Below are 26,146 nucleotides of genomic sequence, written 5' to 3'. Positions count from 1 at the left end.
GCATAAAGGAGTAATAATGTATTTATAACACAACTTTGTTTTAGTATAAAGTGATCTATAAATTTGTAATAAATGTTTTATAATGTTTTTGTAGCCTGTTATAAATGATAAATGGGAGACTATAGATGCCACATCAAATATTCATGCTGCATTGTGTGCATTATTATGCCATTACTGTTCAGGAAACCATTAATAATAAAGTGAATGGAGATGTAAAAGTTGCTGACATGCCCAGCAAGCCATTTATAATGAAGTGTATAATCCTTACCATAAAGTAAATACATTGGCCAGTGATTGTTGATGAAATGGAAACACTCTGAATTATTTGTGAGGTATTTATATATTAATGTATATTATCCATATCATGTCACAGAAATGCCGTTAATATATTATATGTATTATTGATTATTTTTACCTAATTTATAGGCAGCTGTTTAAGTGTTACCTTGTCTCTTCTCATGTTTTGTCAGCTGCATGAGGTCTGGTGAGTTATTTTACGGGATGTGTGTGCTGCGGGGCAGCTGCTGCGAGCAGGCCATCCCAGCGCTGGAGTGAGCCCAGCGGGGCAGGACGGCAGCGGGGGCCGCCTTCACCCAGACACCCCACGCGTCTCTGTGGGGCCGGGGCGGGGAGGAAACTCCGGGTCTTTTCCAGCCTGAACGATTCCATGGTTCCGTGACACCGCCGATGCCTGATGCGCTGCCCCAGCACGGACAGACCCCCCCGCTCCCGGCTGGCCTCCCTCCCTCGCCACAGCGAGACCCCTGGGCAGGTTCTGGGCAGGTTCTGGGCAGGTTCTGGAGCAGGTTCTGGGCAGCCGAGCTTCGTCCTCCCTCCTCCTCCTCCTCGTTCCTTGCCCCGCGGTCTCTCGCTGGGGTGGGAGAGGGGCTCTGGCGGCCGCGGCACTGCTCGCACTTGGTGTCAGTGGGTGATGCTGGGGATGTATCCGCCCACCCAGCGCGGGATTATCCAGCGGACGGTTACATTTCGGTGATCTTTGCTGCTTTTTAACTTTTTCTCCTCCACATGGGGAGAAAACATCCTTCCCAGTGACTAAATACGATTCACGCCTCCCCTGGAGGCCGCCCCTTCGGGCAGGACGTTTTGCCGCTTTGGTGTGGCAGCAAAGGAAACTGCCCCTGCCCTCTGCAGCACCGCGGGTGCCCGAGGTGCCGCTGCCCGGTTCCCGAGCCGAGGCGGCCCCGCAGCCGCGCGTTCGCCGCCACTTCCCCGCCCCTCGCCCGCCCCTTTCCCCGCCTCCCGCCGCCGGTCCGGCCGCCACCCGCCGGCTGCTCGGCCCGCGGTGGGCACGGCGCGGTGCGGAGGGTGCCCGGCCCTGCCCGGCCCTGCCCGGCCCCGCCGAGCCCCGGGGCGCGGTGCCCGGCGGCTCCGCGCGGGTCGCGGGCCATGGCGGCCATCCAGAACCTGCAGCTCTGGTGCCGGCAGCAGTGCGAGGGCTACCGCGATGTCAGCATCACCAACATGACCACCTCGTTCCGCGACGGCCTCGCCTTCTGCGCCATCCTGCACCGACACCGCCCCGACCTCATGTGAGTACCGTGCCGGGCGTCGAGGGCCGCGCTGCCGCTCCGGCGGGGTGGGAGCCCCGCTCGCGGCCCGGGACCCTCGCTGGGCTGTGGCCATCCCGCCGTCCATCGAGCTGCGGACCCCGTGTCCTCCATCCCCGCAGAGCCCTCGCTGGGCTGCAGCCATCCCACCATCCACTGAACCGTGGGAGGGCTGCAGCCACCCCACCGTCCACCGAGCTGCAGATCCCGGGTTCTCCATCTGCCCAGGACCCCTCGCCGGGCTGTGGCCATCCCGCCTTACATCGAATTGTGGATGGGCTGTGGCCATCCCGCCGTCCATCGAGCTGTGGACCCCCGGCCTTCCACCTTCCTTGGGCTCTTGCCCTCCCTGCGGGCACATCACCAGCAGCATTCTGCTCACACCCACGCTCAGAATCTCCAAGAGAAAAGCTCCACTCTCCCAGCCTACGTGCTGGTTTTTTTCCATATATTTTTCCTTTTTCCCTTTTCTTCCCTCAGTAGCTGGATTATAAATGTTCTAAATGTGTCCTTTCCATTGCAAAACAAGTTCAGGCACTGATCTTTGGGGCAGTGTTTCCTTCTTTGCTCTTGTGTTTGCTCTGGCTGGGCTCTCCTCGCTCAGCCCGACAGCAGCGCAGCGCTCACAGGTCGCAAGGCGAGGGCTATTTAAACAAAATGCAGTGAAAGGGCAGGGCCCCACAGCCACTGGATTCCTGCACATCCTTTTTCTTCCCATCTAGAGCTCTGTCTGTGGGAGGTTAAGTGCTTTCCACACCTTGCTGGTGCCGTTGCTGGTGCCCTGTGAGTTTTGAACTGTCCCTGCCCAAATGTTAACATCTGGGAAGGTGGATCACCAAAGGGAGTCAGAGATCCTGCTTCATCGGCTGGGTTTTTTGGTTGGTTTTTTTTCCCTTCTGGGCTCTTTGGACTTTGAGATGGGGGGATTGAGGGGGAAGATTCAGGCAAGGGAGCACTGGAAATAGTGCCCAGGAATATTGATTTAAGTGTTAGGTCTCTCCTGGTCAGATGTGCCCAGCTGGGTGAGGAACAGGTTGGGTGGTCTGTACTGCAGTTTTCCTCCTGTCCCATGTATTCTGCCATTTTCCTCATGCTCCAAGGACATCCTGCCACATGGGTTTGTGTGCAGACATCCCTCTTGCAGGTGTCTTGCTTCTGGTTGAACCCAAGAGAAGATCTCCTGTTTTTTCTCCTCTGTTGTCTTGAAACTTGACAGAAACTGGAGCAGACTTGGGCAGCGGGAGGTTAGTACAGGAGCTCCAGGCACACTTTGTTGTCCCAGTGCATGGGCAGTCACCATGGTGTTGCCGTTTATGACTTCCTGACATGTTGTCACATCCACGTGACTCCAAATATTCCTTTCCTTCCTTTGATTCACAGTCCCAAAAATATAAAACGCCAGGGCAGAAAGGTTGAGGTGTTCCTTGTGGAGGGGCTGTGGCTGCTTCCTGCAGCTGGCCCATCCGGCGCACGGCTGTACACGGGCTCAGCGACGTGAGAGCTGGAATAATCCTGTTGCCCAGTTTAGTGGGTTGTTTATAGTCCTTGAACTGTGCAACAAGGGTAGTGGATAGAGATCCCTTAAATAAATTCTGTGCTGAAGAGGGAAGATGTTCCTTGAGGCATCTCTCTGTTCCCATTCATTTTCTTTTATGGTGGACATTCTGCCTGACTTTATTTGGGACATCACAGAAGCTCTTTCTCACTTGGACCAGCTCAGCAAGGGCTGCCTGAAGGTTAAAGTAAGAGAAGCCTTTATTTGTGACCTCCTTCATCAGTGTCAGTGCTGTAATACAGGAAAGCACCACGTGTACCATTGACTGGGCAAAGTCCTGCTGGAAGGAAATGGTTTCAGGTCATTGGTGGCCAGGGTTGCCAGGTGCCATGTGTCAGATCCTGGGGCAGAATACTTGTGCAGATTCTCCATGTATCCCTAAAAGCTTCTCTCAGTGTTCTTGGTGCAGGGGACAGCAGTGGAGAAGTGCAGCTGGGTGCAAGTGTGGCTGTGACTCCTGCTTCCCAGGGGTTCATCCTGGGCTCCTGTCCTTGCTTCTACCAAAGATCCTAGTTAAAGATTAAAAACTTCAGACTGAAAGTAAAACTAGAAAGGTGCAGTTGGTGTTTGGAGCATTTGGTGTGTTTGCAGCAGCTCTGCTGCATGAATCACTTGCAGAACTTGGTTTTGCAATAGTGTGTTTTCTGTCTTGGTTTTCACAAATGACATTCTTGGGCTGAGTGCAGGGGATTTCTCCTGCAGGAGCCTGAAAAATTACCAGGAAAACTTCAAGCTCAAAACATGGACATAATCATGGGCTTCTCTTGTGGGGTATGTGGCTCAGAGGACAGGCTGGTGTGGGTCTCTCCTTCCTTCCTGTTTTCTTGCTGGAAAACATATGGAAAATATGATAACTTCTCTTGAACTTAGCTGATGTTGGCTTGTGTGCTACCAGTGAACAGGGCAGGCTGTGTAAAATTAGAAATGCATTTCCCACTCACTTCCCACTCATGCAAGGATGCTCAGGGGGAGTGGAGATCCATGCTGAATTACCATGGAAATCTACTTCTTTTTTGTCCCAGATGAAGAATGCTTCAGAGTCAGCCCCAGCTGGGCATACATTCTGTGTCAGGCAGGCTCCAGCCCATTTTCTGGGATGATTGTAGAGCCCAGGGACATCTCTTGTTGGAGGGACATGAAGCCTCGTGGCAGCATGGTAGGAGGCTGAGGTCAGCAGCTGCCACGTATGGTGGTAAAGGTTGTGCAAGCTTCAGCCACGATTTTAGTGGCCCTATCCTGATGAATGAGTTAGAGGAGGCAGGGGAGCTGTGCACGCTCACTCAGATATTAATGCCAGATGTCAAGGAAAGGTTTTGATTAAGATCCTTCTCTTCGTCCAGGATCTTGCTCTTTCCCAGACTGCAGGCTAGTGTTCTGGGAATGGGCTGGTGGTGAAATCCCCCTTGGCAGCTGAGCAGCAGCGGTGCCCTTTCCTCCAGCAGCATTTCAGGTCATTGTCAGCTCAGCGGGGAAAGGTGAGGTCACCCTGGCCCCGCTGGGCATGGGTTGTGTGCAGTTTCTCTCCTCAGCAAGAGGCTGGGGTGAAGCAGAGGCGCCTGGCTTGGTGGGTTTGTGGTTTGTGTGACAGGCGTAGGCAGGGGGAGGATGGCTCGGGGCTCACCCCGGCAGCACTCTGTCACTTGCCAGCCAGAACAGGGCAGTGTGGAGCAGGCATTCCTGAGAGGAGGATCAGCACATGGGGGACATCTCCTGCCTGGAGTTCCCAGCCCTGACTCACGTCCCCAGGTTTGCCCCTCCAGAAAGAGCACGGCTGAAGAGTCCCGTTCCCAGCAGAGCATGCTGGATTTGAGCCCCTGTCCAAAGACTGGGAGCTGGCAAAGGGCTCCTCTCTGTTTTTTGGTGATCCTTTTGACTGCACAAAATGCCAAAAAGCAGAAACTTTTTTGGTGCCATGAAGGCTCTGGGATTTTTTTTTTCTCTCAGTCTGCTCCAAGGTCAAGTTTCCAATCAAGTTAGTGCTTGCAAGCAGCAGAGATTCCTCCTATGGAAGCACATGTGCTTGCAGAGGACTGTGGCATATTTGTGAGTGCTGGGTCTGAGCAGCTGGAGCACGGGGTGGTCACAGAGATTTGTGGGCATGAGAAATGCTCAGCCACTTATTTGCTAAGGAAAGGGGTTTTTTGGGAGCTAAAAACTTCTCTGCTATTCGTGCGCTAGTGAACTCCACTCTGATTTGTTTCCAACACTGGAGGCCTCTCTTGGGTCACATTTGTTTTTTTCACCTCTTCCAATTAATTCAGTTGCCTGTGTTTTCTCAGTGGAGAACTCCTACTTCTCTGTTTGTATTACCTTCACTGTCTTAGGATTGCATTGGTCCAGAGAGCTTTGATATTCCAAGATAGGAGATGCACCAGCAAGATCAATTTCCAAAAGAAATACTATATGTAAGCAGTTCACCTGACTAGCCAGGGAAAGAGTAATGCTGAGAGGTCAGGAGACTCTTGAAATGACCAAATAACCTGGTTGTTTGCACTCTGTTTTGAGGAATAGGAGGGGATTTGAGACACTCTCCATCAAAAGATTGGGGTTTTTAGGTCTCTGCTGCATGCCAGGGAGTGTACACATCACCACAGCAAACAGCACTGAGTGTGGCTGAAGGCCACTGACCGACAAGAAATAGTATTTCCAGTGTCTTACATGTCAGAATGACCAAGGAAGCAGGAGTTCCTTTTTGCTCTTGCAGTGTTCTGCTGCATTTCCATGCTACAGAGACTATTTGGGAGCAGAACTGGGAGTGAGGCAAAGAGCTGAAGTCACCTCCTTCAGCTGGCTCTTAAAAAAAGCCAATTTTCTGGCCTGACTTAACCCAAGGATAGTTGTATCTATTGTTTCACTGAGTGTTTTTTGATGCATGATTATTTTTGTTGCTCTTTTTAATCCATTGTCTCAGGGAAGGGAAATCTTTGGGCAGGAGCGCTGCTTGAAGTAAAACCTCTGCAATTCCCTTTGATTTTGCACAGGAAAGAGTCTATGATTTAGAGGTGGGATGTGCCTTGTCTTTACGTGCTCTTTGGGGGAGTTTAACCTCTGGGTCTTATCTGTCATTCTTTCTCTCCTTATCCCACATAGCAATACCAGATGTGGGAAGCAGGGAGGAGGCACAGGCTGTGGCATGATGAGCCAGCCTGTTTAAGGTGCCTCTCTTATTTATGATGTAATGCTCCACTTTCTGTGCTGAGTAGATAAAGGACCTGGCTTGCTCCTTGCTGTTACAAGCAGTGGAAAAAGTTCCCCTGCTGCGATACAGATCTTGTGTTTGTCTCATGAATAGGTCGCTGTGAGCCAGCCTTGCCCTGCCTCTCAGGGTTACCCTGGCTCATCCCAGAGGCGTGGGATGGGCTAACAGGGTGGGTCCACACAGGATGTAAAGGTGCTACATACAAGAAATGCAAACGTTGGTGCTGTTTTCGGTGTATCAGTGAGAATTCCCTCTCAGATGTCAGCCTCTCGCTCAGCTCTGTGCCAGCAGACACAAGGATTGTAAAGTGAAACGGGGTTATTGGAAGGGAATTGACCCTGCCCGCTTGCCTGGGCAGAAGGAAGCAGTGTTGGAGAGCAGGGCTGCCAGCCAACAGCCAGTTTTGTATTCCCTGTTTAGCAAGTGCCAGTCAGTTTAAAACAAAGCTGATGATGGCTGTTTCCTAAGCAAGGGACACGCTCTGCTGTGGCTCAGGGAGCGTGCTGTGCTGTGGCTCTATTTCCAGTAGCACAAACTCTCCCCTCTGCTTTCATCCCTGTCCCAGCATGTCCCAGGTCCTGAGTTCCCAGCACGGTGCAGAGACAGTGGCATCTGGATTGGACCAGCGAGTGAGAAAGCAAATCTGGGGGGAGGTGAAGAGGGAGAGCGATGTCTGGGGACAGCAGAAAGGAATTGTTGACGTTGGCTTGAATTTGCAAACAGTAATTGTCACTTCCTTTTCAGTTACTGATTATGATCACAAATGAAAAGTTACAGCCCTAGGGAAAGCAGAGTAAGATTTCTGCTGGCAGCTTTGGTGTTATCAGATGCAGTATGGTGTGGGCAGAGGTTTTCCCAGGCAGATTCCTGGTGCTGGTTTTGTGGAGTTCTGCCAGAGCTAAAAAGGAGGATTTGAAGCCAGAACTCATGTGCTGCTGGACCCAGGAGCTTCTGGGATCAGAGGATATGGGTGTGTTGGAGAGGCGTGTGATAAGTGCAGTGTGTGAGGGATGCGTGAGAGACCTCCTTGGAGCTGAGCTCTCTCTGTGTGGAGACAACTTTCAAGACAGGAGAAGAACATGGATGTGACTGGAAAGCACTTTCAGAGAGAGAGCGTTAGTGTTAACACCTGGCCAGCAGGCATTGGTGTATCTTTTTGAGGTGGGAGAGGAGCAAGGCTTTTCTGGGGAACAAAAACCCACCCCATGAGTTAGAGGTTGCTCCTGGCTGTCTCAACAGAACCCCTCATTCTGCCTGGGGTGTTTTTGCATCAACACGTCCTGTCCACAGGGAGCTGTGGGAGTCAGCCCTCGCAAGGGTAGAGGTGCCAAAATTGCCTTGTGCTGCCTGTGGGCAGATGCTGTGCCTGCTGCACATCTCTGTCCTGGGTACAGCAGGTCTGTGACTCTCGGGTGGGATCTGCCACACTGCTCTCTCTGGAGCTGTCTGAGGGTGGGATGGAGTGCTCTGTCCCCTGAGCCAGTGAGGCTCTGAGAGGCTTGAGAGCTGGAAGTGAAGCAGCTCACTCTACATCACCAACCTGAGATTTTTCTCTTCTTTCTGTATTTCAGAAACTTTGACTCCCTCAGAAAAGAAAATGTGTACGAGAACAACAAGTTGGTAAGTGACTTTTAATGTTTACTTTTGGTCTAGTCCGTGACCTGGCACTTTGCTCATGTGATTTAGCAACAGAAATCCTGCAGACACAGTGTGCTGAGTGTGCTGTGTTCCAATCCTTTGCCTTAATCTGCACCTTCCAGCCTTCTCCCTTGAACAGCAATGTCCAGGCTGGCTGGCTACTTGAAAGCACCTTCAGACTGTTCATACTTCTTAGTTGGCCACACAGTGATGCCTGTTTCCAGTGTGTCCTGTGGCAGCAGGAGCTCAGACAGAGGTGCTAGAGGTCAAAACATGGACATGTTGAGTATGTGATGCTCCTGAGCGATGGAGCAGGAGCTGGGAAGTAGCTGGTGTGAGAGGGGAAGCACAGGGAGTGTCCTTCCACTTCTGTTCCTTCCTGGTGCAGGGGGTCAAGGTGAATACGTCCTAAAACCTGATCCTGCCTGGACACTTCACTCCAGCCTGGCACTGGAGTTTCTCATGTTCTTTCCACAAAGAAAATAGAAGTTAGGCAGGCCAACCCCCTCCTGCGCTGGATTCAAGCATGGTCTTAGTGATCCAAGGAAGGATTTTCCTCTCTCTCTCTCCATCACAAAAGGAGAGGCAGTGAATTATAAAATTTCTTTTCCCTTGGCATTGCTCCACACAGTTTAATGGCTGCTTGGCAGGAGCTTGGGATATGAACAAACCATGGCAGCTTACCCTTGTCTGGGCTGGAGGAGTGACATGCTCTCAGGCAGTGAGCTGACTGAAGTGCTTCTTGCCTCTGGGAGAGCTGAACTTGTCCCTTGTCCCCCCATGGCTCCTTAGCTTCTGCTCCCCCTCATCCCTGGCCGTGTCCACAGCTCCTATGACAGACCATCTGTCCCCAGGCTGGGGCTGCAGCCTGTGAGCAGTCAGAGCCACTGTGGGGTTCAGCCCTGTGTGTTCCTCTCCTCAAGGGGAGATTCAGACCATGTGTTTTGCCCTGGAGGTTTGGTATTTGCCAGGAATCGGGGCCTCTTTGCCATGGAAGCGTATCTTGGCTGAAGTGCTGAGGATCCCTGAGTGTTGCTCCTTCTCCAGCTGGGCTGGTGGTGTCTGCTTCTGTCTGGGAAACGAGCTCTGCGAGCTGCCTCTGCGGCTTTTATTAATGAAAAGCTTCTTTGTGCTTCTCATAAAGAGTTGCTCCCCTCCTTTGTTGCAGTCTGTGTGTCCCCTCCTCCCCCTTTCTTAGTTTCTTTTATGTCCTTTGTTTTGCTCTCTCTTCCTTACTCCACTTGCTGTGGGATGACTTGTCTGTGTTGTCCTTTCACTGCTGGTGTCCTGGTGCCTTGGCCGTGCTGTCAGTGGGATTGACCCTCCATGTCTCTGTGGGCTCCTGGGCTGGCCTCCCCCTTGGACTGCTCTCCATCCTAGCTCCTACCCTTCCTTGCTCTGGCTGTCCTTGGGATACAAGTGGGTCTGACTTTCTGCTTTATTCCAGACCCTCCTTGATGCCTTACTCATCAGAGACTTCTTTTCAAGGGCTGTATTGTGCATGTAAAAAAGCCTTGTTTGAACTGCAGTTTGCCATATAAGGTCATCTGTCAAAGAAGAATGTGTCACTTCTCAAGTGCCACAAAAACAACCCCAAACTCTAGAAAAATTTCAGTTGGTGGCATTTTTTTTCTAGAGATTTCAAAAATATGTAACGAGGAGAAAAGTTTCTAGAGGCCTTGGATTCAGTGCTGGTGGATGGTGGTGTGGTGTAGCAGGTAGAGCCTGTGCCAGAGGGAAGCTGTGCCAGGCCAGCTCGGGTGGCCTCGAGCATATCACTTTCCCATTTTGCATAGACATGGCAGCAGTGGCACTTTCTTCCCCTGGAAGGCACTTGGAGCTGCACTGATGAAAAACATAATGCAGAAACAACATGCTGGTCCTCTAAAGGCCAGCCTGGGCAGGCAGGTAGAGGACAAGGGCGACTGGGTCCTGTTAGGTGGTGATTCTGCTGGGTCTCCAGACAAAAGCAGTTCCCAGGAACATGAGGATGCTGCAGGCACAGGGGACACCATATCCTAATGCTGCTCTCTGCATTGCTCACCTGGCCCTGGCCAAACCAGGTGGGTGCACAGAGCATCCTCCTCTTTGTGGTCCAGGCAGCCCCTCGCACTTGTTCTGTGCCCGTTGCCCTCGTGTCACCCATGGCACAGTGTGGCAGGAGGTAGCATGACCTGTGTTCCCACTAAACCTCACACTGGGAATGTCCAGCAAGAAAACTTGACTGGTCAGACCAGTTGTGCAGCCAGTGCAGTGGGGAATGCTCCAAAGAATGTATTAAGTACCAGTTTACAAGACAGGAAAGTGCCAGGCTGGGCTGGCAGCTGGGATGACACAGCCGGCGGTAACTGGCTGAAAGCATTTTTAATGTCAGCTCTGTTACATTTTTACTGGGATACCCAATGGAAAAAAATGGTAATTATCTTGCTGAAAAATAGTGGCTGTTTGTTTCTTCTAAGCAGGAATGGTTGGCTTGTACACCAACACTGTGTGTGTCCATGCCAGAGGTCAGATGCGGAGGGGTTTAATATATTCAAGGGGTTTTTTTAACCCTTTCACTGTGGACTTCAGCAGTAGCCTTCCTTGTGCCTCTGGTCCTGCAAGTGCTGTTTTTCTTTGCTTTATTGGCATTTCAACAGGGATGCTCCAAAGGGGGAGGGAAAGAATTTTTTCCCATAAGCTGGGAAAGAACAGGGCTGGAGAAGGTCCTTAGTAAAAGCCCTAAACTGAGCTGAGCAAGGGTGAAGTTTGGATGTTGCAATTTTTTTTGTATTCTATTAAAGGCTTTTGTTCAGAGGCAGGAGAAAATAGTTTTTGCCTCCTTTACCTGCAGTTTCAAAGCAGAGGACACCACAAAGAGGAATATTTACCCCAAATACATGTTAGGCAGCATGGAAACAGTTAAGCTGGAAGGGAGCTATGTATCAGGAATTCTTCTGCATTACACTTCTCTTCCCCCTTTCTGGTCTGGGAGAGAGGTGTCCCTCCTGCAGCCCAAGATTTCCCATTTTCAGATGGAGGAGAGCAGGCAGTAGGATGCAGGAAGCTTGAACATGTGCACGGCACTCAGAGATGAAAGCTGCCTGTGAGCACCTAGCAGCCCACCATTAATTGGGGAGCGCTCCAGGTTGGGCTGGGAGCCTGGAAACGAGTCTGCCAGCCTGGACTGACACATCCCCTTCTGCCAGGCCTGGCTCTCTGCAGCTGTGCACTCACAGACACGGGCAGGCTGGAGAAAGAGCAGGGGAAGCCCAGGTGAGTTACTGTGCAGTGAGCTATGGCCAGCTTGCCAGGCCAGATTTTTGGCTCCTTGCCTGGATTTCTCAAGGCAGTGGCTGGAAGCCATGACTCCGTTGGTTCCTACAATGTAGGAGTTAAACTGGTGCAGCTGTTCCCCAGTAGAGTTATTATTTGAGTGGGGCTGTTTGCAGTGCACTTTCTAACTAATGATGAGGAGCAGCTCTGCTGCCTGGCATGGACAAGACCCCTCTATTTTTATTTTTTTTTTTCCCTTCTCCAGGCATTTCGAGTGGCAGAGGAGGAGCTGGGGATCCCAGCCTTGCTGGATGCAGAGGATATGGTTGCTCTGAAGGTACCAGACAGGCTGAGCATCCTAACCTATGTTTCCCAGTATTATAACTACTTCCATGGACGGTCTCCTAGTAAGTGCCATATTCCCTGCAGGGGTGGGAAGGTTTAAGGCTTCATTTCATGCTTTCCCTTGCCTCCTAACAAGCTTGGAAAAGAAAATAGACTGCACAGAGACCTTTTTGGTACCAGCACTATTTCACTGGGGGATCTGAACTCTTTGCACACCAGCCTACAGTTGCACCAGTGCTTTTGTACAGTCTAAAATTTCTTATGGTCCAGCCAGACAGGAGCACTGAAGGTTCCTCTCCATGGTCCCTACCTCAGCTTTCCATTCTTGAGCACCTCCACCCTTGTTCCAGTCTTTGCCATGCCTGAGGGTTGGTGAGAACATGGAGTAGAACAAGGCTGAGCTTGTTTGTGAGGCTGTGCCAGTGGAACAGTATTGATGGTAGGGCTTGTACAGCACAGCAGTACTGATAGAAGGGAGGAGAAGAAAATTATCACCCTAACTGACATAATTGTTAATAGAAATTCTGTCAAACATAAAACAGGCCACAGAGCTGCCAAGGCATTATATTCACGTACTGGAGAGTTTATCTGGGCTCACAGGAGCATTATTGTAGTCTTGGTTTATATTTGGCTTTAAGCTCACACAAAATGAAATAATATGATAAACCAATTTTACAGGTTCCTCCAGAGGAAACTTTAGAAAGTGGGACATGAATGACTTAACTGGTTAAGGTGAATCTAAATGTATGATATGTATTAAAAATGTCCTACATCTTGGAAAGAAAGCACAATTCACTCAGAGTTGCCTTTAATGTTTAAACTTGTCCCACTTCTCCACCTCTTTACACATTTAAGCATGATTTTTAGTCTCCCTCCACAACTTCTTCCCTCCCTCTCTTCGTTTTTTATTTCTTGTTTTAAAACCGTTCTGATTGAAATCAAACTAATTCCATTGTGTTTGTGCCAAGTGGTGAGAATCTGGGTCAGGTTGGGGTCTTTGCCCCCTCCCCCCTGCATCTTGTCTACCACGTCATCGAGCACAGCGCATTTTTATACTCTCTAGTGTCCCACAAAACACTTTGGTTGCATTCCTGTTGCTGGGGTGAACATGAATGTCTGAAAATGAGCCCAGCCTGGAATGTGCCCTCTGACACCAAGCAGAATCATGGGATCACAGTCATGCCCTTCAGATGGCTTCCAGCAGGACCATGGAATAAGCAGGACACGGGAGGACAGAGAGGATGAGCAGACAATGCTTTAGTGAGGTCATGCTTTTAGGGAAGAGTGGAGTTGAAGCCACCCATCCTTGTGCTGGGCTTTGGGAATTCAATAAATGGCACAAGTGGGAAGTGAGGGGGCAGCTCGAGCCTGAACTGTTCACTGGGTCAGCTGTCCCCTGGTGCCTGCAGTAGGAGCCCTGGGTGTTTATTTGGATAGTTGGCTTTCTTGAGGGCAGACTGCTGGGAACTGGGCTCCCTCTCTGCTCCCTGCCCTTTCTGTGTTTACTGAGCAGGGTATAATCTCTTTTCAGATGAGTGGCCATTTAAGTGGTCACTTGGAAAGTGAAGCTTTGGCTCAAATATCCCACAAGGAACACAGAGACATCTCATTCAGAATAGGAAGTGGTGCAGAAATAACATCCTCGTGAGACACTTGGGGGTCTTGTCTGTAAAAACTTTGCACAAAGCCTTGTTTCCCAGGGAAGTCTCACTTCCCAGGGCACAGGGCACCATTCCCTGCTTGACTGAAGTGTGTTGGAGATTCTCTTTCTCCTCTTACAGTGAATTTTGAGAGGTTCTATTCCATCTGCAAAGAAAAGAGAATTGGGCATTTGCAGGCTGCTTATGGCACGTCTTGGTTTCCCCATCAGCACCGCTATGGCACCTCCAAATCTTTCTAGATTTACCCATTTTTAGTGGTAATTTCTGCATTCAGCAAGGCTGTTTGCTCCATGGGGATCCCGGCTGGGATGTGGGGTGGACACTTGCAGCAGTGAATATTCAGGGTGTGTAGCAAGTCTGGAGCACAGCAACTTGAATGAAGCAAACCCTCTGTGCTTCAGCTCCTTAGCCATAACACCTCTGCCTGTTCCAGCAGGGCCTGTTCCAGCCAAACCATGGACTGGAATTGAAAACCCAAGGTCTTGTTCTTACCATCTATAGATGGCGATTTGCATTTCTTCACTTTTGTATTTCCCTTCATGAAACTCCCTGAGAAGAGAAAAATCAGCAGTTTCAGCTGAATGTTGTTGCAATTCACTTGTTGCCTCTTGCCCCTCAGTCCAGTACAGAACTGCTCACGAAGGAAGTCTGTGTCTGCTTGTGTGCTTTGCATGTTACCCATCAGGCACCTCTGGATACTCTTACTTTGTAATTTACTCCTAAACCTGTGAGTTTTCCTTGTGTTTCCTTAAAAATACTCCCTTCTTCCGTTCTTCCAGTTGGAGGCATGGCTGGAATCAAGCGTCCTTCCTCTGAATCTCCAGAGCAACATCCTGGGAAAAAGCCTGCTTCAGAGCCTCCTAAGCCAGTGCCACCAAAACTGCCTCCTGCCCACCCACCAGCCAGAGCTAAGCCAAAGGAAACCTCCCCAGTAACCACGGTAGGAAATGTGGGTGTGGGGGTTCCTTGTACCTTAAATCTGTTCCGTGGAGTAGAGAGTACTGGGCTAGTTCAAGGCTCCTGGTGGTAAGGACTTCATCTCTAAATTTTCTGCTCACGATGAGAGGTTTAATCCAGAGGTCTGGTTCCAGCACAGATTGAGGTGAGAGCCACTGGGAAACCATCAGTCAGCCTGGATACATCGTGAACAGGACATGGGTGTCTTAGGACATGGGTATGCTGCTCCTAGATATTGGGGATGGAGATTTTTACAGGATGTAGTATTATTTTTGTTAGGAAACAGTGATCCAGTTCTTGGAAATGGTTTCAAAGCAGAGTAGGGATGAAAACAGGGTAGAAGCCCTTTCCCAGCTAATTTAAATCAGAGACCTTTGCCTACAGGCAGACAGGGCACCCCGGTCCTCTGGCTTTGTGGGAACATATTCCCCATACTCTGTCCTTCCAAGGGCTGTTCCACTTCCATGACAAAGGGATTAGAGGGAGAGGGGATACCCTGGATGTCACTTCTCTGTCCTAGCTGTGCATGCCAGCTGCTCACCTGCCTGGGAGATTTGTAGCTGTGTCCAGGGCCATGGTCTTGCCTGCTCACCCACTGCTTCTCCCCGCAGAAACGGGTCCTGGCAGAGAGCGGGAACGTCCCCAGCAGCAGCTGTGGGGTCTGTGGCAAACATGTGCACCTGGTGCAGCGCTACTTGGTCGATGGGAAGCTCTACCACAGGAACTGCTTCAGGTACAGCAGTTCTTCAAAGCAGGGGCACAGCCCTGGGGGTCACAGGGGGCCAGCCTGGTTCCTTTGGGATGGAGACAGAGTGGCGTGGCACATTTTTTTTAGAGTGGAGGCAACCTGGGCTTGCTCTTGAGCTGTGTGTAAGGGAAACTCTCTGCACAGGTCTGTTTTCATCTACACCTTTCCTGCTTCAGGCTGTGCTATCAACAGCTCCTGTTCTGGTGCCTGAGGAGTGTGCACACAGAATGTGCTCACTGCCAGCGTGGTACCTTCACCCTCCTGTGGATGGTGGAGTTGTGCCTGCACTCCCAGCTGTGTGTCTCCCAGTGCTCTGGAGGATGTTTCCTGAGACTTTTGTCTCCACAGGTGCAGACAGTGTTGGAACTTGCTTCTTCCTGGAAGCTACAAAGCTGGGCCTGAGCCCGGTACGTTCATCTGTACCAGCCACCAGCAGCCAGACAATGTCCAGATCTCCGGTCTCCACAGTACTGGGAAAAAACCTGACAGTACCCCAGCCCCTACTGCTGCCAGGGCATTCCAGAAAGCAGCAGAACCCAAGAAACCAGAGCAGGTGTTGAAGAAACCCAGCCAGGAAGGCTTCACTAATTCAACCAAGCCATCTGTTTCATCCTCTGGAAGCTCTGGCTTCAAAAGTGTGAATACTCCATGGTCCTCCTCAGCTGTAAATAAATCAGATGACTGCAAAGGTGCCTTGTTGGGGAATAAAGCAGATCACCATGAAGGCACCCCATCAAAGCCTCCTTGGACATCTTCCACAGCAAAAACACAGCAAGCCCGAGAAAATTTTTTTCGGTCATTGGAGTCCTCCAGCAGTAAATCTCCTGACACTCAAAAACAAACCCAGCCTCCTCACAGCCCTGATAAAACTGCCCCTGCCAGAACCACTGCTGAGGTCAGTCGAGTGAATGCTGGGAAGGATCAGGCACGTAACCATATTATACAGGCTCTGTCTGCATCAAACACTTCTCCACACAGGCCAGGAGGACTGAGTTCCACTGGCTCCTCAGCACCTAGCAGGTAAGCACTATTTCTCTTTCCCTTTTTTCTGCCAAGATGTTCCTTGGGATCATTTGGAGAAGTCCTTGCATCTTTCTTTACTTTGTCCTGACTGCTCTTGTGGCTCAATATTAAAGACATGTAGAGGGACACATACAAATCATTTGAACAGAAGCCAATAAAAAGGCCCATCCTTTCAAAAAGGCTCACTAAGTTGTTCTTTTTTACAGTGGCAAGTTTTCTCCCACCAGTTCTCAGAGTCCAGCTCCAAAAACACAGTCCAGCAAAACAGGGTACACAGCACCAAAGCAGGAAAAGATTCCAGGCCCTGTGCCCCAGAGCCAGGCTGCCAGCAAACCTGTTGACCCTTTGCACAAGCCAGAGTCAAAAGGCATCAAAGGTGAGGATGAGTGATTCACACAGCTCTGGCTGGACACAGCACTCCAGCTTTATGCCTTCCCCTTGGACCAGTACAGCAGATGTATCCATGACTCCTGTCCTTTCTGTCTGTACCACCACATAAGGGTTTTCTGAGCAGTGGGGCTCAACCTCTGTTTATCCCTGTGCAATTGCTCCCTCTAGCATGGCGAGTTTTACTGCTCTGAGGATCGCCAGGTATTTGTAGTTGTGCTTGCTGTCATCAAACATTGGGATCATGGTGGCTTTCAAAGGCTTAGGTTTTCCCAGATGGGAGACCTTGCCAGAAGTTTGGGATGATTTTTTGGCTGCAGTTGAGGCTCATGCAGCCTCTTGGTCTGTTTTGAACCAAACTTCCGTCATGGTGACTTAGCAGTGGGCCAGCGGATGATACTCTGGGGCTTCCCAGTGTCCCAGGCACTTCCAGATGGCCTGTATGTTTTGGGCCAGAAGATGTGTCTGTCTGCAGTTTGCTGAGACTTTGTGGGGTTTTTTGGACTCTCCCTCTTCCTGCCCCAGCCTTTGTTCTCTGAGATCTGAGCTGGTTGTGTTGTATTGCTGTTGAATGTGCCTGTTCATGTACTGTGTGGCTGTATTTCTGTAGCTGTGTAGGTGTTAAGGAATTTGATCTGAAAGGGACAAAATGCCACTGAGATGATTTACTGCCTGTTGTATCTGAATCTGTCCGTGTTAAACTTGTTGAGCTGGTGCTGGTTTGCTGCAATAACATTGTAGTATCTGCCCCAGTGCATGGCTTATCTCCTAGGATTCTCCCGAGACTCAAATCTGGCTTGTTTCTTTTTATTGGATATTTTTGTTCTTGTTTATTTTTATTTACCTTGCTATATTCCTTTCTTCAGGAAGCACAAATGTTGCTGAAGACAAGTCTGAGAGCCCAGAAGGGTGGAGATCTCGGTTGAAGCCTGTAGCCAACAAGTGAGTGTCTTTGGAGCTGGTGGATGGATTTCCATGACAAGTGTGACCATCCCAGATGGAGATCCAGACCAGGATGTCCAGAACTTTTCCTGTGGACCGTTCTGCAAGAGGGATGGTTTCCTACCTTTGTCTTTTTTCTTCACAGGGACCAAGATGGCTCTAAGAAACCTACTGGTAACTCCCGGGTGGGAACAGGGAGCCCAGCACACAAGGAGGCAGAGCCAAGCCCATTAGTTGTCCCATCAGCAAAGCCAGACTCTGGTATGAAGGATAAAAGCTTTGCCTTCATTTTGCTCATCAGGAAGGGGATAGGCATTGCTGCTGCAAGGCACATGTGAGGAATGTGCTGGTGGAGACTGTGCCTTGCTTTCAGGGGTCTTTTCTCTCTGCACTTGCTTTGGCCCTATAGTTCCTTTATTTTGTGCCTTTGATGGGTGGCCTCCCATCCTTCCCCAACGAGAGGGATTCAGTTTCCATAGGGTTCCCTTCTTCTGCAAGACATTTCACTTATTCTCTCTTGCATGATTGTGTAATGTTGAGAAATCTTGGTGATGATTCCCAACTGTTTATTCTCCTCCCGAATGTTTATTCTCCTCTTACTCTGGCCTTGTAATTAGTGCTTCTTCCATGTTTACTTTGGTCTTATGCCCTTTATTATCATCAAGAGAGGAGGACTAGGACTAGAAGTGGAGTTGGGTAGTGATGAGTGCCAGAAACATTGGGCAATAAAGGGATTTCTGTGAGATGAGGGTTGAAATTTCTTACCCAAAACCTGTCTGTGCTTCTTAATCCAGCTTCATCTGGTGGATTCACGAAGAAGTTGTTGATTCCCAGCTCAGATCTTATCAGGAGCTGTCAGAATTCAAAGCAAGACTGGAAAGATCCTGGAGCCTCTGCCAAGAAGGAGGAAGACGGCAAACAGTTGAAAACAAACACTGCTACATGTAAGATCTCTTCTGCCTACTAAAGTCACTCTCTCCTCTGCACTGTCAGGGAATAGTGTGAGTGGTCAGTATGGGATATGGATCCTCGAGTTTTCCGTGGCTAACCCTGTGGCTGTTGTCATGGGGGGAAAATCTGTGTAATTAATTTTTATTAGCCAGCTTGGCCTAAGCAGGAAGAAGCAAGGCCAGAGAATTCAGTGGGAAAGGAAGAAACTGAAATAGGAATTTTTCAGGGTCATTGCCCTGTCATTCTTCAGACTTAGTGCTGTGAAGAGGACCATCTCCTAATTTGGGGAACTGGGATCTAGTTGATGTCTCTGTTCCTCTTCAGTTGAGTGGCTTTAGGAAATAAAAGGAATGCAGAGAACTGTCATCCAGAGACTCCAGCTGGTGGGACCCACAGGAGCAGGAGCCAAGGCTGCTGTTTCTTGGATTTTCAAAGATGTCCTGACCAGTTTGTCCCTACTCTTAATCCAGTTTCTTACTCCTGTTTGTTCAGCCACAGCTTTACTGTGCACCTCTCCTCCATTGCCCTGCTATCCTTGCTCCGACATATCCCACCACAGAGCTAATGAAATTTTCTGGAACTAACCTGATGTTTGCTGCAGTCCTGTTTGCTCAGCTTCTTTGTCTCCCCTTTCCTTACCCCATCTAGCTGTGTCTTACCTGTCTGGAGTAGAAGATTCTCTCAGCAGGGCTCAGTCCTACCCCCTGTGTTTGTCTTGGAGCAGGATGGGCCCTGATGGCTCAATGGCATCATGCTTTATTTTTTGTCAGCTGGTTCCAGCATTGTCCTTAGCCAGCATCTTTGACAGCTACCAAACATTCAAACTCCAGTTGTGCTGTCTTTTTAAAAAGTTTGATGTGCCTCCTTTGCCAGCATTTCCCCAAAACTTTCCACCTCCTCTCTCCTCAGAGTCAGCCCCAGGGTTCAGCGTTAGTCTCTCCCAGGAAGTGAGCAGTTATGATAAGGGAGGCTGGGTTTGTGTCTGTCATCCTAAAGCTTAATGATTGCCGTGGGGGAGGGCCATTGGGAAACCTTCCCAGCAGTCTCCCCCCACTTTTCCCATGTGCCCAAGTCTGCCACCTGAAAGGCTGGTTCCTGCTGCTGTCACTGGGCAGGCTGTGGGTTAGACCTGTTGCTCCTCTGTGTAGATTTTTACCTCAGCACTCAGAGAGACCTGTGAACAGTCACCTGCTGTTCCTGCCCTCAGTCCTGGGGTTGTGGTGAGCTATGGAAGGTGAGCATTTCTGTAGATCCCTCATTTCTTTGGTGGTAGGTGGTGTTTTCTGTTGAGAAAGGAGGCTCCAGGGCTTTCCTGCCAACTGTCCTACTTCTAGCTTGCTGGCAAGCAGCCAAGCCATGCTGTGTCTGTCAAGCCAGAACCTGGGGGTATCAGGGGATATCAGATCCTGAGCTGGTCACAGGGTGTCATTTTACATTCTCTTCCCCTCCAGTGACCGTGGCCTTCTCACCATCAGTGCTGCAGCTTTCTGCCTTGGTTGGAGGTGCTGCAGAGCCCACTCAGAAGGAGCCCAGAGATTCAGGACTGAGCTGGGAGAGGGAAGTGTTGTTTAGGCAGAGAGCTCGAGGCAGGCCAAGTCCCTCTTGGAGGAACCCTTAAGAGAAGTGTGAGTTGCAGGCAGTGCACAGAGCAGCAAACCAGCAGCATCCGGAGGGAGGAGATCCCTGACGGAGGCCAGCAGTGCGGGAGCAGCACAGCCACATCCAGCATCTTCTCCTTTCGTGCTCTTCCTAGAAAGCACCACAGAGCAAGGGCTGGGAAACTGGAGAGCTGTCCTTGAGCTCTTCCTCAGTTGCCAGAGGCTCTCAGGAGGCTCCCCTAGTCCGTCTGTCCTGTCTTTCTCCTTGTGTGTGCTGAGCCTGCGTCGCTGCTGCCTTTGTTACAGCCGTGCTCTTTTGATAGTAGAGTTTTCCTTCCTTATCACATCATCCACGTACGCCTCTGTTCTCTCTCTGTGGTAATTATCCAGCCCAGCCCCTCGGGTATCCAAATACCTCACACTCTTCTGTAGTTATCCTTGCAGCACAGTTGGGCAGAGGAAGCTGAGGCACAGTGGAACAAATACGCATTGCTTAAGGATTGATTTTAATAGGTGTCCAGGGCTTAAATAATGCTGTGTAGTGGGGCCTAAGGGACTTCTCACCTAGGAAGTGTTTTGTGGGAGGAAATGAACCTTAGTTTCCTGAGATTTACACTGAGGTCCCCTAGACCATCTTTGTTTCATCGGTATTTACTGATACTCCTTTGTAAAAGAGCACTAGAGGGACATTTTTAGTATATCTTGGTGTTTCCTGTGACAGTAACCCAGTCTTTCTGTGCTATCCTTTGGAAGCTTAATAAGGGACGGGTTTTGCCTCAATAAATATCTTTGGGTTTTAACAAGATAGTGAATGAACATGAAAGTGAATATTCTTGGGTGGAAGTTCCAAAGTCACACCTGAATCAGGTGACTGTCTGTACCCTGGGGATGAAAGCAGCAACCTGTGGCCTGAATGACAAGCCACAAGGAGTAAATCAGGCTGTGAGGATACATCTCTTACTTTGGTGAGGCATGTGGATGCACGTGTCTCATCTGTGACCTCTGTTGGGTAGCTGGGACCTGTTGTGCTCTGGTGATGTAGGCACCGTCCCACACCATAAAATTATTTAAAGGTCGTTGTGACATTCTTTTCTTTTTTTTCTCCCTTCTAGTTAAACTCCCTGTCCCAAAAAGCAAAGACAAGCTTCAAGTGATGTCCCCAAACAAGGTATGGCTGGAAACCAGGTGTAAGGGGATCAGGCTGGGGTTGTTGGATATCCTTCTGGAGTGCTTGTCCAGATATATCTAAGTTTATCTTATTGGGAGGGTTTGTTTGGATGCCCAGGGAAAGGGTGAAAAGCTCTGAGGCAGCGACAAGGTGGAGAGGCTGCTGGTTATCTTCCATGCAGGGAGACAGTCAGAGCTGGAATGAGACAGAGCCAAACAAAACTGTGGTAGACATTGCATTCCCCAATGAAGGAGGGGGAATGTCTGTGGACTGACAAGTGTGGGTGGGTTACCACTGGCAGCACACGTGTCACAGCCTTGCAGTGGCCACCGCTCTGTTGTGAGCAGCCAGCTCTGAACCTTTGCTGGCCTGGCCCTCCAAGGCTGTGGCTCTGTAGCTGGGCTCCTTATGCCCTTTCCCATCTCTCTTGTGACCTGAGCAGGCAGTCTGAGGGTGCTGAGCTGTGTTTTGTCCTACATTTTCTTTCACTAGCTGCACCCAGACTACCTCCCTGAGGAGAAAATCCAGGAGAAAGTCCGTGACATCGAGAAGCAGCTGGATGAACTGGAGTTGAAAGGAGTGGATCTGGAGAAGCAGCTGCGTGCCTGCGAGGGAGGTAAAGGAGACCTGGTGCCAGCTCTGCTGTGGTGGGGAGGTGTGAGGCTCATGTCCTGCTCCTGGGCACTCGTGGCTCCATTTTTTAGGAACTCAGGCTACATGTGAGACTCCAGGTTGCCAGAGGTACCTGGTATACAAAGACTAAGCCCGGGGAATTTTGAACCTTCTCTGGCTGTTTCGTAATGTATTTTATGAGCAAGGTCTTGTGTTAGTTTGGTTGAGGATCAGAGAGTTTTGGGAATGGAAGGCCACTGTTGATCTGGCTTTTGGATCCCAAGCCAGGCTGGCCATCATGGCTGGCTGCAGTTTCTCAGGGCTTAGTGGGGTCATGCAGAGGGGCAGAGTTGAGGCAGCCGTGTGGAAGATGAGCTGGGTGTCCTGGAGCAGAGTATCCATGAGCAGCTTCCTTGAATCCAGAGGGAGTGACCTGCATCCCTTGTACCCAGGAGTTCCAAAGATCTCCTGTTTTCACTTGAGGTTGCCTGGGGCTCATACAAGTCATCCTAAGCTGTCCCTCAAGAGATTTTGTGTTTGAGCCAGGGGAGCTGAACTGATGCCACTTCTTGCCCTTTGTCTCCTCTGCAGATGAGTCTGAGGATGCCCTTATGGTGGATTGGTTCAAACTGATCCATGAGAAACAGCTGCTGCTCAGACAGGAATCAGAGCTGATGTACAAGTGAGTACAACCAGAAATTCACCTGTCTGCTGGTGCACTTCACCTGTGAGCAGTGAAGGAGAGGGAGTGTGGCAGCCCAAAAAAGTGATATGCCAGTTGGTGGGATGAGAAGGGTGGAGGATGTCTCTGGGAGAACTGCCAGCATCATGATGTATTAGCTGGTGGGCCTTTGAGCACCCAGGGTCTGTGAGGAGCTTGTGAGGAGGGAAACTTCAGAAATGTGGTGGAGGAAGAGGTGGTGGGCAACACAGAGATGAGGCTTTAGCATGACAGGAGAAAGATCCAACCCTGGGGCATAGCAGGGCAGTAACTCATCACTTCTGTCATTCCTTCCAGGATGAAGCAGCAGAACCTGGAGGAGCAGCAGTGGAATATTGAGATGGAGCTGCGACGCCTCATGAGCAAACCAGGTAAGGACTGGCCACACTGGGAGTCCTGCTGGCCCCAGGAGCCTCCGCTTTGTGTGCCAGCCCTGGGGTGTCCTTCAGATCTGAAGGCACTGCCAGGGGTTGTGGGTGCACTGTGAGTGTCCCCTGACTGTGGCTGTCCCCTGTCAGGTGGGATGTTACTCCCTGTAACATCCAACCCACCTCGGCTTTGTCAGGGAGGCAGGATGTGCCCCTGAGTGTGAGGATAATAAAATCAGGCTTGCTGGAGCAGGGTGAAGGCAGGAGCCACAGTGGGAAGGTACTGCCTGTAGCTGTGAGATGGGCTTGCTTTGTCTTGTGCAGAGGATCTGAAGACGCCCAGGGAGAAGGAGCAAGAGAAGGAGCTGCTGGAGTCGTACCTAAACACAGTCAACGATCGGAACAATATTGTGGATTGCCTGGATGAGGACAGACTCAGGTGAGGGCCCTCAGATGGTGGGAAATGAGCCAACACTGTTGTATTTCCACTGCTGTCCAGGCTGTAGGTGTGGATGAGTGGCTGTAGTCCAGACTTCTGCTCCATGAGAGATGGGTGGTCACCTGTCATCAACCAGCTTGTTCTAAATGCTGCTGTCTTTGCATCCTTGGCAGCTGTTGGAAAGAGATCAGGACCACAGCCCTGTTCACTGCTCTCTCAAGCTCAAGCTGCTGTGGGAACAAGGGCTGTGGAAATGTGGAATGCGGGGGAAGAGAGGGAGAGGCTGGAGATGGGGAGGCTGGAGGCAGTATGGGAGATGCAGGAGAAATTTGGGAACATGAAGTCAGGAATGTGCTCGTCTGCTGCAGCAAGTGAAAGAACAGCTGTAGCCATGAACTGGATCCTTCCCAAATTCAAAGGAAGACTGCTGTGTCAAGTAGCTGGATTTGTGCCCCCTGGTGCTGAGAACAGCCTCCATTTCTTGACCTCAGAGCACCAACTCCTGCTTGTGGATTCTAGTACTGCCCAGGACAAGGTAGTGACAGCAGTGTGCTTGTCCCTGATGGCAGTGAGCACCTCTGTAGCACCCCGGGCTACTGTTTCTCAGCTTCATTCATCTCCTCGGGTGTGGTGGTGTCTCACCGATCCATGAACTCGGATGATTCATCAGCCAGCTGGGAGAAGGTCTGGAAATCCCCACACAGGCCCTTGCTTTCAAGGGAACCAGATGGAATTTGCTAACCTCTAAGACTCTTAACTGTAGGGTTTTTTTCCTGCAGCCTTCTCAGGGTATGCTGTGGAGGTTGGTCATTTCTTACTGGGGGAATAAGAGCACTATTTGCATGGGTTTTGGTGTCTACCAGCTTGTCATGAACACAGCAAAGTTTTCTAATACTGTGCTGTTCCTTACAGAGAGAAAGAGGAAGACCAGATGTTGGCAGACATGATACAGAGGTTGGGTAAGGGCCCTTTCTTCTCTTACAGAGCAGCACTGGGGGGCACCTGGGCTGTGGGTCTCAACCTGCTCTGTGTCTGCTCCCTCTCCTGCAGATGGATCTCTTGAGAGCCAGGAGCCAGAGAGGAAGAAGAACAAGTTCCGCTTGTCCAAAATATGGAAGCAGAAAAAATAAGAGTAAAGCTCAGGAGCTTGATGTTCCTTTTCCCAGTGGCCCAGAGGGACCCATCAAAGGTGTGGTCCTTCCTGAGTGCTGCTTTCCTGGAGCTGCTGGACTGTGAGAGGCTCCTCTGCTCCCTGACGTGGAGACTGCAGGTTTGCTGACCAAAAGGACAGTATGAATTCCCTGTAGCACCAGTATGGGGCCCAAGGATACCTTTCCCAGCACGTGGACTTCTGTTTTCCTCCTTTGGCTCTGGGTCAGAGCTGGTTCAGCCTTGTTGGCAGCTCAGGAGGGCAGAGCTCAGTTTGCCCACCCAGTGCCCGGGTCACTGCAGTCCTGAATGCAGGAGCATGGCTCTGCAAGGCACCCCATGGTGTCCCATACCTGTCACCAGGGCTGCAGCCAGGACACTGCACGGGGCTGTGGAAGGGCCTTTGTCCCTCCTTTCCCCCCTCTCTGCTTGTACTGTGGCTCTTTGGCCAGGATCAGAGATGGAGTTATGGGGCAAGAGGGATTGATGGTTTCCCTCTTGTCACACCAGTGCAAACTGGAGGCTCCATGTTTGGGGAGAGCAGAGAGCAGAGCCACCTCTGTGTCTGTGGCGTGGGATGTTCTCGACCCACAGCAGTTTCAGCAATAGCGATTTGTTTCCAGCCTCTTTTGGAAGTTGCTGTAGGCTGATTTCTCAAAGCCATGAGAGGCTGCTCACTGCTTCATTCCCTCTGTGGGGGAGATTTGTAGCCTCCTTATTTCTCTGTCTGCTCAGTGAAGCAGGGTTTTCATTGTCTCTGGCCTATCCTGATGAAAATGAGCAGAACTCTTGTTTCAATAACCGGGTGCTAACTGGGAGCACAAGGGAATTCATGGCTTTGCCTCACCCCTGAGTCTTCTGCATGGGACCAGTATTTCAGTTCCTGAGCTCTGTCCCTGGACAGCCAGTGCCCTCAAGTGGTGCTGTGGCTCACCTTGGTGAGACCAGGAGTGTAGGAGCAGGTCCTGTTGCAGGGAGCCTTTCCACTCTCCCCTCACCTACCCTGGGTGCAGCCTCTCTTCCCAGTCAGCCTGGGGAGCAGGCATGGAGACAGCCACGGAAAGATCAGATTAATTCACGATGCCTCTGATCTGTGTGGACCCTCTCCCTCCATGCCAGGTACTCGAGGTTTCTCCGGGTGCTGTGGCCCAGCAGGAGCAGGGGTTTTGCTGGAGGAGGTTTGCTCTCGCTGTGCCAGCGGCGGAGCAGAGGCGATGCGTCCCTTTCCCACGAGGTGGCAGTGGGACTCTCCAGCCGGGGCAGGGATGTGCTCGGGTGGGACCCAGTGCCCGAGGGGCTTCCCGGTGCCCACAGTGGATGCACAAGTGGTGGAGCACTCCATACCTGCGTATGCTTTTGCCCAATAAAGAATTGCTGGAGTAAATCTCAGCATCCCAGTGTGATTTGGGGATACTGGAGGTATGGCTGTCCTGGTCACTGTGAGCACTGACAGTCCCTCTCTGGAGCTTGGTGTACCTGTGATGGAGCAACTTCCTTGCCCAGAGCCTGCAGGACAGCTGCACGTCCTGGGGGAGCAGTGGCACCAAGGGGTTTTTCACTGATTCTGTTTAGGTGTCAAACTCGCCCCTGCTGTCAGGTAAATGCAATTCCCCCCTTGCTGCTTTAGCATCATGCACATCCCAAAGCCCGTGAGGTCCCAGCCTGACCAGCAGATGTGGGAGAGACAAGAGGCAGAGCTTGTTCTGCCAGAGCTGAACCGTGGCATTGGTGACCGGAGTGGCAGAGCCGCGGTGTCACCAGGTAAAAGGCTGGCAGAGGCTCTGCCACCACACTCTGCTCCGTGTTGGCCTGTGCTCACCCAGAGAGCAAGACAAACTGGTTTGTGGGGACATGCTGACCAC

The 26,146-nt window shown here is 50.8% G+C and overlaps 1 protein-coding gene across 1 annotated transcript; it reads left to right on the top strand.

The window, feature by feature from the left end:
* Positions 1-1,407: 1,407 nt before the first annotated feature.
* MICALL2 (MICAL like 2) lies at positions 1,408-24,320 on the top strand (the record flags this gene model as incomplete). Its single annotated transcript, XM_082291970.1, has 17 exons — positions 1,408-1,550; positions 7,894-7,942; positions 11,481-11,622; positions 14,001-14,161; positions 14,790-14,911; positions 15,275-15,946; positions 16,156-16,325; positions 17,203-17,278; positions 17,424-17,539; positions 18,073-18,222; positions 20,940-20,995; positions 21,488-21,611; positions 22,199-22,289; positions 22,626-22,699; positions 23,021-23,135; positions 24,048-24,094; positions 24,186-24,320. The coding sequence occupies 17 exons, from the start codon at positions 1,408-1,410 to the stop codon at positions 24,263-24,265; spliced, it is 2,388 nt and encodes a 795-aa protein (XP_082148096.1). The 3' UTR covers positions 24,266-24,320.
* Positions 24,321-26,146: the final 1,826 nt, after the last annotated feature.

The sequence above is a fragment of the Coloeus monedula genome, assembly GCF_965178545.1.
Source record: "Coloeus monedula genome assembly, chromosome: 16".
In the NCBI taxonomy this organism is placed as follows: domain Eukaryota; kingdom Metazoa; phylum Chordata; class Aves; order Passeriformes; family Corvidae; genus Coloeus; species Coloeus monedula.
The sequence above is the reverse complement of the archived record's forward strand: the minus strand, read 5'-3'. Positions and strand labels throughout refer to the sequence as shown.